The sequence below is a fragment of the Etheostoma spectabile genome, chromosome 23, assembly GCF_008692095.1.
Source record: "Etheostoma spectabile isolate EspeVRDwgs_2016 chromosome 23, UIUC_Espe_1.0, whole genome shotgun sequence".
Lineage (NCBI taxonomy): Eukaryota > Metazoa > Chordata > Actinopteri > Perciformes > Percidae > Etheostoma > Etheostoma spectabile.
This window is the reverse complement of record NC_045755.1, coordinates 2,538,965-2,550,432: the sequence shown is the minus strand read 5'-3', so window position 1 is coordinate 2,550,432 and position 11,468 is coordinate 2,538,965. Positions and strand designations below refer to the sequence as shown.

Sequence of the window (11,468 nt, the reverse complement as noted above, 5' to 3'; positions counted from 1 at the left end):
AACTTAACTTACGTACAGTACGTAAGTTAAGATGACTTCCTCCTTGACTCCAGTAATAAATACTGCAGCCACCAGATGTCGCCACCACGTTTAACTCATAATAAGTTGTAACCAGTTGCTTGTACAAATTACCTATAGGGTCGTTTTTGGGAGGTGGAACGTCTCCAAAATGACTGATATTTTAATGATGTGAGCTGCAGAGTCAGGTGATAATTCTTTCGGGTTGTGTCACTGCAAGCAACCCCTTTCCCATTACATGTACTCATCTGATCAATTGTTGATTTCAAAATATGGATTAGTGCAGCTTTAATCCGCTATCTGGTAAACACTTTGTTGTAAATCTGCAGGTATACACTGTGCATTTATTCACATTCAACTGTATAACATATGTTTCTATTGCATTTCAATAGATTTTCATATTTAATTGGCGTGCGAGTGCAATGAACACCTTTTATATGACCTTGCCATCTGATTTCAATAGTTCAATAGCTTTTATACCTGAAGCTATATGGAGAAAAAAATGTTCATAGAGAAACTGTTGCAAGGACAACAAAATGAAGTATTTTTTAAAAGTGGTTTCAAAAAATACTCAGAAACATGTGAGTGAGTGGTGCTGATGTTGCAGCTGCACTCTCCTCTTGGCTATACTTGCCCTTCTTCTCACATGCCCGCCCCCCCTCCTCTCCTGCTATTGGTGTATGTGTTCCGTTTTTACTCTCAGGCAGGGCGACCCCTCCCACAGCCGTGCACAGCAGCATGCAACCCGACCTGCAGGTGAACACTTTCTCCACGCACGCTGGCTGCATCGTTTGCGGAGGGGAGGGTGAAGTTGCCTTAAGGATTTTTGTTGTTGCTGTTGTTGTTGTTGTTGTTGTTGTTTTAGGATTCGCATACGGGACGCGGTCCTGCATCGCGCGCGGATATGAAGGCAGACGTGAAGATGATCTGAACAGGCAGCAGTGTGGGCGTAAAGGTGAGCCGTCGGCTGCGTCTAAATACTGTTTGGTAGTCGTCAAAAACGGGTTGCTGTTTCTCTTTCTGAGCCAGATTATGTGTGGGACCAGACATGAAAAGGACATAGTGGGCTAATACTATTATTGTAGAAGAGTTCATCTTTCATCCACAACCACTTTCCTACATTTCTCACTCAGTCTTTTATCTTTTAGCTACTATTTCTTCATTTTTTTTTCTCTTAATGTTCTCACTTCTGCTACACAGCCACTTAGGGTTGTAACAAAGAACTGTTTTCAGTGGATTCATTTACTAATTCTTGCTTAATTAATTGAACGTTTTGAGCTACAAAGAGTCAGAACATTGTAAAAAATGCTCATCAAAATTATTCCAAATTCTTCAAGTCCTTACATCTAAAGAACCAGAACGATTGGTACTATGGTTGGTATAATTACAAATGACTGAAATTATTAATTGATTATGTAAAACGGTTGCCGGTTGATTGTTTTGTTGATTTTTTAATAGTTAGACTTGGTTTGTTACTATTAATTTGCTGGACCTTTTACATGATTATTGTACAGTGTGACAGGAAAAACAGCTGCATATGGAGGTTTTAAATAATAGATTTGTATAATTAAATTACACTATAAATATTGCAGGAGGACTATAGGTGATAGACATACTTACAGTTATTAAGTCATCATTATTTAATGTGGTTACAATTTATGTTTCCCTTACCTGTATACTTTTAAGGGCGTAGCACAAAATTCTGGGTCTTTTCATGGGCCCTTCCCCGCATCCACAGCTATTTTTTCTAACACTTTTCTGGCCCTCCTCACATGGGGGGCCCTGGGTCCTCCCCCCCCCCCAGTCCAACGCCCCTGATTACTATAATTTCATACATTCATTTATTCAACTTACTGTTCATCTTGCTGCCTTTTTTTGTGCTCATGATGATTATTTTTATTACTTTGTTTAATTTTACTTCATGTACTTCATGTCGAACTTTTTAGTCAAGAGAAGAAAGAATTCCTGCGCACTGTCCTTTTACTTGCAATTGGGTTTTTTCTAAATGCATCTCGAACATTCAACATAGAAAAGAAACAAAAAAAAGAAAACACACAAGCAGATAATTGAATCAGATGCCATGAAAGAACAAAAAAAAGGACGAGTTTGAGAAGAAGAGTGTGAGGCAGAAGTATATGGCAAGCCATTTTAACCTTTAATGGAACCACACTCCTATCCTATAATGCTTATCCTACTTTACGATATTATATAATTACAGAAGAAACAAATGGGATGTATAGTCTATTTGGAAATACAACGTTTTGGTCCTTCATTAGGTAAAAGCAGAGGAACAGAGAACATTCTAGACAGATACAGTTATCGTCTCTTCAGGTGAGGCCAACAGGGACCACAGTCTATGTACATTTAGTCCAGGGGTCTTCTAATGGTTTTTAGGCCAAAGACCCCTAATCTGAAAGAGAGACAGAGTAAGGACCCCCTTCTAAATATATTGTATATAATATACAATATTTTGCATAGTCAACTAGGCCAGATGGATGAAAATGAATGGATATCAAAATATTATTTATACATATGTTAGTGGAAGGCACAGTGAATCCTTAAAGTTAACTGTATGGCTACCTTACCTATAGTAAGCTTATCTTCAATGTGTAAATTAAATGTGTTTTATCACAGATGGGGCAATTTATCTTTGCTATGAATATGTTGAAATCATATTTTCAGACATATTTTAACTTTTCAAAATGTTTTTTACATAATTTGGTGGACCCCCTGCACTAACTATAAGGACCCCCTAAGGGACACGGACCCCTCGTTGAAGATCTCTGATTTAGTCTACTAGAAGGTACTTCCCACCAACAAAGGTGGACATTCCACAATCGATAACGGACAGCAACCACGTACATTTACATACAAACACAGTTAAAGATAAAACTATATCTAAAACCATCTCTTCCGTAATATTCCATCATATATTACTTTACCTGTTGAAGGTCGGAGAACCGAAACATATTTTGCAAGTGAAGTTTATTGCAAGCAAAAGTACAGTACGCAGGAATTCTCTCCTCTCTTGCCTTTGGACATTTCCTCCTACGCACCTGTCTACAAAAAAATTTGAGGCATGCATGAGCCTTCACAGATAAAAAACTTTGTTTAGTGCCAGCAATGCAAGATTATTTCTAAAACTAGTTTTAGTAAAGCAGAGTGAGCAGGTCATTATTGGGAATTGAACCCCAACAGGGTGATGCAGGACCCTGATGCAAAGCCACTTATTACACAACTACTTACTAAAGAAATAAAAAAAACTGATTTTATAGATTAAAAAATAGTCCACCATGAAACAGTCCACCATGATCCAAATCGAGTATTGAACAAATTCTAAAAGATTAATTTCCATGTTCCCTCTATCTTGTTTCCTCTCTCTGTGTCTCTCTTCAGTTTGCTATCAGAGGCTTATAAAGCTGACATGTGGACACCCAGTGAGACAGTAACCTGAGACCCCGTTCTGAGGGAACACCAGGATGAGTCCCATTGCCTCACAGCTTTTGGACAGGACCAGTGTTGGAGGCAGCCGTTGGAACCTTGCCTTTGCAGCTTTGCTGCTCGCCCTGTGGCTTGGCTTCTATCCCTCTGTGGCCACTTGCCCACCCTACTGCCTTTGTGCCAGTGATATCATTTCCTGCAGCGGGTGCAGTCTGTCTGCGCTGCCCTCTGATCTCCCAAGCTATGCCACACGGTTGGACCTGAGCCACAATGTCCTTACTGAACTGTCCGTGGACTGGATTTCCCAACCGTTCGACCGGCTTGCTACACTGGTTCTCAGCCAAAACTCCATAAGCCAAATTGAGGTTAATGCATTCACTGTGACGCCACATCTCCTCCACCTGGACCTCTCTTCCAACCGACTAACAGTGCTGAACTCATCCATCTTCACTGGGTTGAAGGAACTGAAAGAGCTACTGCTGTTTGGAAACCAGATCATCCAGATGAACCCAGGGGCCTTCAGCGATCTTTACAGCCTGCAGAAGCTCTACCTCTCTGGGAACAGACTGACGGCTTTCCCCCTGGGGCTTTATTGGGAACCTGGAGGGCCCCATAATCTGACCTTTCTCGATCTGTCCTACAACAGGCTCTCCAAGGTGCCCGTCCAGAGCTTGCTATCTCTCACCCAGCAAGGTGGAATTTATTTGCAGGACAACCCTTTGGTCTGCGACTGTGCTTTACTCGCCTTGCAGGAGTATTGGATGTGGAAACAGTATCGCCCCCTGGTGGAATTCAGAGGTGAATACCCATGTAGAGACAATTCAGGACCATGGTCTGAATGTAGCCAGGATGTAGTTTCAGATATGCCCCTTGAGGCACAGACTTACCAAGTAGAGCCTGGTAAATGGCTAAGAGTGCCATGCCCAGGGTTTGCCTCTCCAGCCCAGGAGGGCTTGGATTGGTTCTGGGTTACCCCCAAGACTGTGTTGAATTCATCAACCAATGATCCAAGTGCCCGACTCATAGTTTTCCCCAATGGCACCCTTGAAATCCAAGGAGCCCTGATGGAAGATTCTGGTACGTATGGGTGCGTAGCTGCCCGTGGGCGCCACTATGACCCCAATGAGTCTCCGGAAGTCAGCGTGGTGGTCGGAAACTTAAGCAAGGCCTCCACCAGCGACTTGGCACACAGAAGCAGTGCCGAACATTTCAACACAGCATTCACCACCCTGGCTTCCTGTGTGGTCAGCATCATACTGGTGCTGCTCTACCTCTACCTCACTCCCTGTCGATGCCGGGAAAACCGGGAATCGAGAGGGTGCGGCGGACGGGCCTTCATCCTCTGTTCAGACCCCAGAGAGGTAGAATCAGGACAACGGCGGTCAAATGGAAAAAGGGTGGCTTTCTTAGAGCCTCAAGCAGAGGACTCTGATATTGGTAGCCCAAAAACATCAGCAATGCATTTGGGTCATGTTACCACTGAGGGAATTCTCAAGAATGGAAGTAGAACAGTGGGTCAGACGCTTTCAGACCCTGCTCAAATGGCATAGCGAGAAAACAACCTTTTGCACATTCCTGTATTCTGTATGTCTGATCCAAGTGTTTTGTTTCTTTTACTGTAGTCATGCATTGTAGGGTTCTGGTGTTTAGTATGTAGAATAAAATGCAGTCTTTTTGTAGACAGAATTTAAAATATGTCTTGAATGTAAGTAATGTCTGTTTTTTACATCAAGAGTTCATATGGAAATCTTACTGTTACCGTGGGAAATTGTTATTGCAGGGATCAAAAAGATCATATAAACGTGGGCGGTGTTTTAAATTTGAATGAGAGAAATATTCACTCCTGATTTGATATGCTGCTAGAGGCATTGATGGTCATCATTATACTCTATATGTTTTGTGAATACTGCCATCACAGTGACCCATTGTTATTTTCAACCACCTGTCTTGTACTGTGGATCATTTTTTAATCATGTCAGTAATAAGTGTGAAATTATCAGAATTTTGAGATATTGCAGATCACGCTGTGTCTGCTTATACATCCTCTTTGAATTATGTGAATCAATTATAATCTTCTGAAAGTTCCTTTATCAAAAGCAAAGAAAAACTATAAAATGGCAGTAGCCTGCTGTGTTGCTTTGATGTGGAAACATAAGAAAAGCAGACTTGTGTTTAGACAAAAATACATTTATTGAACTCCAAAGTTGTGTAATTCACTTTAATGGGTCATATACTTAAGTTACAAAAATATCCTTCCCTTACCACGCAGAGTTTTATCTGCTTAGGATTTTGAGATTATCAATCTCTTATAATTTCCAATTTCCAGTCTCCACACCAATACAATGGAGGTGAATGGAGTTTGAAGCTGCATTAATCAATTTCTTTGCTAACAATAAATCAAACTGCATGTAATGTGAAAGGGGGTCACTCAAAGGGACAAACACTTATTTTAACACTCTGTACATTTCTTATCAGCTCTCAAAAGGATTTTAACGTTTTTCATGTTCATTTCAATGGTACGCAAATATAATGTTTTGGCTCAGTCCCACCCCATTCATCAAGCCTGTTTAAGCCACAGAAGGCAGCTTTTTTTGTTGTTGCAAAAAGCACTAATAAACCCTTTATCTCATGTACCCAATGCAGTAATCCAAAGTACCTCTAGGGGTACCCAAAACTCTATTTAAAAAGTAGGTCATTGGTTCCCAAAGTGGGGTATGTGAGCCCCGGAGGTGACATGGAGGGGGAAAAAACGAGAAAAAAAAAAAACTCTTGCGTAAGTTTAATTTGCGAGTAGCGCACTAACTAGTATCTAGCTAGGTATTAGCACAACATGATTACTTCTTCTTGGTTGTCTAAATACATCATTTTTTTGATAAGCATTACTAATTAATGCATGCCAAAGTGAAGTGTTATAATGGACATAGTTGTTGACTATTGATGTCAATGACTGCATGCTAACCTTAGTAGCAAGCTAGTGTCTAGCTAGTATAATGACATGATTACGTCTCCTTGGTTGTCTAAATACATCCATTGTTTATTTTGATACGCATGTAAACGATCAGGAACAACAAAAATACAATGTTACAAAACGACGATTTCATGAGTTTGCCACATAACTAGTTAGCTAGCTATACCATGGCTGTATTAAGAGAACAAACTAACTATACTTGTAAGAGACACGAGAAAGAAGCTCATGAACGAGCATGTTGCTATGACAACACAAACTAGCGCTATTGACCTCAACAGTCAACAACATTGTTCATTATAACACTTCTGTTTGGCATATATTCATTAAAAATGTTTATCGAAATTAACGATGAATGTATTTAGACAACCAAGGAGATGTAATCATGTTATGCTACAAGCTAGATACTAGCTAGCTACTAAGATTAGCCTGCAGTCATTGACATCAACAGTCAACAACAATGTCCATTATAACACTTCACTTTGGCATTTATTAATTAGTGATGTATGCTACTAGCTAGCTACTAGTTAGCTACTACGATTAGCCTGCAGTCGTTGACAACTGTCAACAACAATGTCCATGCTCATCAAAATAAACAATGGAGGGGGGGGTCGTACGCAGCTTGACGATAAAAGGCTGAAGGGGTACAGTAGGCCTACTTCTGTTCTTAAGTAAATCTGGAATCACTGATCAATATAACAACAATTCTTCAATGCTGTCAGACCACATACAATATTCCATTTCCCTTCATTTTATTGGTAAGGAAGCAAATAAAATATCAAAAAAGTATTAGGCTACTAGACAATACAGTCCCCAGTTCTCCAAAGGGGTGTGAAGATTGACATTTGAGCCAGCTGGACACTTGTCAACCTGATCATTGTTCCATCTCTGCTGGGGGGGAGGCTCCAGTCAGCCAAGATTAGTGCCACAGAAATCAGAAGGACGGTTGTTTGTTGCTCCGGGCCCGCCGTGACCCACATTCCTCTGTCCTTCCTTGATTGTTTTAAAGGTGAGTGAAATCACTTCCAGGGGGCCAGTAGCCTTGTTAAAGTTTTCATGCTCGCACTGTCTGGATATAAACTTAAGATACTGCATGTGTTCTGTTAGATATTAAAAACAGGATGCAATTCAACTAGAGCAGTGAAGGTGAAGCTTTTCACATGGCTAGAATGACTGATATTTGCAGATAAATGAAATAAATTGTTTCAATTTGGAGGGTGAGTGTGTTCTTTTATCCCTACGCGGAAATGCTGTTTGACTATTTTACTCTTCTCTGCAGAATCTGTTCATTTTTTTGTCAGTATTACTCTAAGCTAAAATGAAAAAAAGTAGTGTTACATCAGAAGGATTTCAGGATGACAGATAACCTCTTAGTGAGTCAACAAGTAACATTTTCAAAAATCCTCTTACAAGCCTTTTCAATGGCTAGCGGCTAATGGCTATAGGCGGAAAATGCGCACAGGGGTGGGTGGGGGGGCTTGATTATTTTCTCTAATATGATGATGCTGAGCCATTAAGAAATTAGTCAAGAGTTTGCTTGTTGCTAATTCTATCCGACACGCTTTCACTGGCTACAGAAATTGAGCCGAACTAAGTTGTCACTCATCTGGCGAGAGGACTGCGCTTTTGAGTGTGTAAATGAAATATTAAGTTGTTCAATTTTACTAATTTAGTGGTTGGCTATTAGTAAGTTATAGCTAGCTTGTTCTAGTTGGTCAGTACTTCTCAGACTGAAGAGACATTTGATATGAATGTACTATTTTTACAGTGTTGTAATGGCGCTGAGACACGCTTAGGCTGCTAGAGCAGCATCATCCTTTCCGAGGCAACAGGCCAGTGGCAGGTGGTGAATAAAAACATCAGTATGGAGCCCACTGGGACTAATTTAACCGTCCCTCACCTCTCTTCCTGACGCGGTGCTTTTCACGGGTCAAGACAGTGACAGTTGGAGTGCTGCTGGTGTTGTCAGTCAGGTAGAGAAAACTGGCTGCTTATGTCTCCATACCAGTGTTGGCAGTGGAAGTGTTCACTCCACTGAATATTACAATTTGAATGATGACAATGACTGCAACAATATATAGAACTTGTTGTAGAAATCATTTGCATCAAATGCAACCCTTTACCCTAATTTCATTTATTGCCTTTATTTATTTATTGGTTTAAAAAGGGACACTCCAGCAATATTACACAGAGAACCCTGATGATGTCATGAATTATCTTCGGGTGAGCCTAGCTGTTCTCATGAACCATTCATACATATAGCTACCAAAAGTTATAGTAATAAAAGTATTCCACACGCCGTGTTTTTTACTGTATGCACAACATTGACTGCCGCTATATAAGAGAGCTGAGATCCGTTTAGGGAGGAGGTCGGGGTGGATGGATGGGTCCCAAAACAGAGGGCTTTCAAGCAGGTGAGGGCAGTTTGTGTCACGGAAGAAGTAAAGGTAAAAACACAAGACTTTCACCCAGGAAACAGGTATTCGTGTCCCAGGAGTACTACTTAAGGGGACTGGTGTTTTGACCCAAACCACCATCTTTTTTCTTATCTTAACTACTTTGGTGACTAAACGTAACTGTCTCCAGCTCATGACACCTTTTGTCAGCTAAACTTAACTGCAGCTGCAAACATTATTTTAACTGCAAAGACCGCTAAACTTAACTGTCTTAAGTATGAGTCTATGTAAGTAAAAGTCCTGCATAAAATATGACTTAAAGTGGCTATAAGTAACTTTGGAAACAAGCGGTTGTGTTTTTACCACACCAGCTGTTGTAAATGTTTTGAAATAGTCATATTACATACCTGAGAGTCAATTTGGGGACATTTTGAAATAATTTACAATCCTGTAACTGTCTCCATCTGTTGAAAGCCTGACCGAGATTGAGTCAGTATCGTCTGTTGTCGTACACGTTCCCTTATAGCTTTTAGCTGTCCTTTGTTTAATTTCCTTCTTTCCTGTGATGGCCCTGCCCCAGTATCAGCCATGACTACAGCAAATAACTTCTAAAATAACATTAGAATTTAATTAGGCCTACATAAAGAAATATCCTGCTACCCTTCATGTGTCTCACCTGGCTGGATGCTTAAACACAGGCTTCGTAACCAGATCAAAATGTGTTCCTGTAGCACCGTCTACCTGCCCCAAATAACTCCAACCCGGGCACAGGCATTTATACAAACTACGGTGGATAACAATAGCGTTCTTTTCCTTGTTTGTCTTGTTTGCTGTTACATGTCATTTTTTGTATCATCAGATAAAAAATGCCACAGTTTCAGAAACATTTAAAAGTTACATATAGTCACATAACCCTCCTGTTGTCCACGGGTCAAATTTGACCCCTTTAAAAATGTCTATATCTGAAATATGGGTTTCTTTTTAACCAAATTACCGCAAAAATTGGATTGGATTCCTTACAACCCTCTTTGCAAATACAATTGATCCCTTTCATTCTTGACTAAACTCATTTGTACGTTCCTCTGATCTTAACTGTTAGTTAAATAATTCATAATTTCTGCTTTTTTTAACTCAAATTATAGGTGTAATTCTATATAAATGAGGGTTATTGACCATCAATTTCAAAATGTACTGTAAGGTGTAGGTGGTGTTATTGAAAACTAAAAACAAAAGTTTGAAAAAGGGACAAAAATGTCTGTTTTTGACCCGGGAGGACAACACAAATCATAAAAGGAAAAGTACTCAATGCAGAAAAAAAGGGTTAGGAGTGACCCAATTAAAATCAACTTATGCTCATACAACTCATTATAAATGTTGAAAAAGTTGTACACCCTTTTTTTGTACATTATCTTACAAATGTGCAGCAACGCCAGTCATCAGTGTGCCTGTGCAAACCCCTGCACTGCAGATCCTGTTTAGGCAACAAAACTACTGAGTTAAGTTTAGGAAAATATCGTGATTTGGGTTTCATGCGGGACAGGAAGTTTGTTTGACCCATCAAACCCACCTCAAACTCCACCCGGTTGTCGCTCTTTTTATTGCGTCACCTGACTTCATGACTGAATATTCCGTCTCATGATTGTGGCTTATATACACATGTAATTGTGCATTACTGTTCGTAAAAACAGTAAATGAAAACCAGCCTGTAAAAAGTACTTTTTTTCAGACACTTCATATAGTTGCACTCAGTTCACATAAAAAGTGAAAAAGCTGTGTGAAGAAGGAAAAAAAAGCTATGTTTCTATGTATTAATTAAATTTTTTTGCATTGTATTTTTGTTCTGTGTTTTACATATTTTTGCAGTGTTTTTTTTTTAAGTTAGTAGCAACTTACTGTAGTAATACTGGTAATAGTTAGCTGTAATGATACTTTATACACAATAAGTGAATTGGTCACAAACATCTCCTGATATCGGTGAGAATTTGATAGGCAAATACAGTGCGACACTAAAGAGGCGATTCATCTCCTCTGTGCCCAATATAAACGCAGTCATTTCCTGAATATCCACAATTTAAATACATGAGGAGTGTAATGGATGTATTGGTTGCAGCTGAAATAGGAAGGCAGCTTTATTTGTTTAACAAATTTCAGAAACAAGGCAATTCAAAGTGCTTTACATAAAAACATTAAAGAGCAGTTAAAAACAATTAAGAAATTAAAAACAGATCAAATGCAAGAATAAAAGTTATAGTGCAGTATAAGAAATTGCGCCATGTGCTTTGTGCTGTGAAGTCTGGCCCATAGTCTCCCATCGCCAGACCTTCCTCCACAGCGCTGTAGAGGAGGGTCTAGCTAGTCCACACAGCATTCCTGGATGGGAGAAAAACACTAATCCAATCATAATCGTCTTGAGCAGTACTAAGATATTGCCTCGAAATAGCCTCGAGAAGGAACTTTTGTTGAAACATGTACGTTCAGAGGTTGTTTTTTAGTCAAGCGAGAGAAAACTCAGATTGGACAGATAGTCTAGCTAGATCTGAGGAGCAGTTAACCATAGTCAGTGGAGGAAGGTGACGGACATCTGGCAGCAGGATGTTAGCTCAGTGTCAGGATCCCACAGTCTCCCCATCAGGGGCGCTGTATGGGTG

General features: G+C 39.9%; 1 protein-coding gene across 1 annotated transcript; it reads left to right on the top strand.

The window, feature by feature from the left end:
* Positions 1 to 714: 714 nt before the first annotated feature.
* On the top strand, positions 715 to 7,639 carry LOC116673419 (amphoterin-induced protein 2). Its single transcript, XM_032505756.1, has 2 exons — positions 715 to 973; positions 3,415 to 7,639. The coding sequence occupies exon 2, from the start codon at positions 3,498 to 3,500 to the stop codon at positions 5,007 to 5,009; it is 1,512 nt and encodes a 503-aa protein (XP_032361647.1). The 5' UTR covers positions 715 to 973; positions 3,415 to 3,497; the 3' UTR covers positions 5,010 to 7,639.
* The last annotated feature ends 3,829 nt before the right edge of the window (positions 7,640 to 11,468 follow it).

Bases quoted from the DNA above. Each gene is read 5' to 3' on its own strand.
- LOC116673419 (XM_032505756.1), top strand. From the start codon at position 3,498: ATGAGTCCCATTGCCTCACAGCTTTTGGACAGGACCAGTGTTGGAGGC.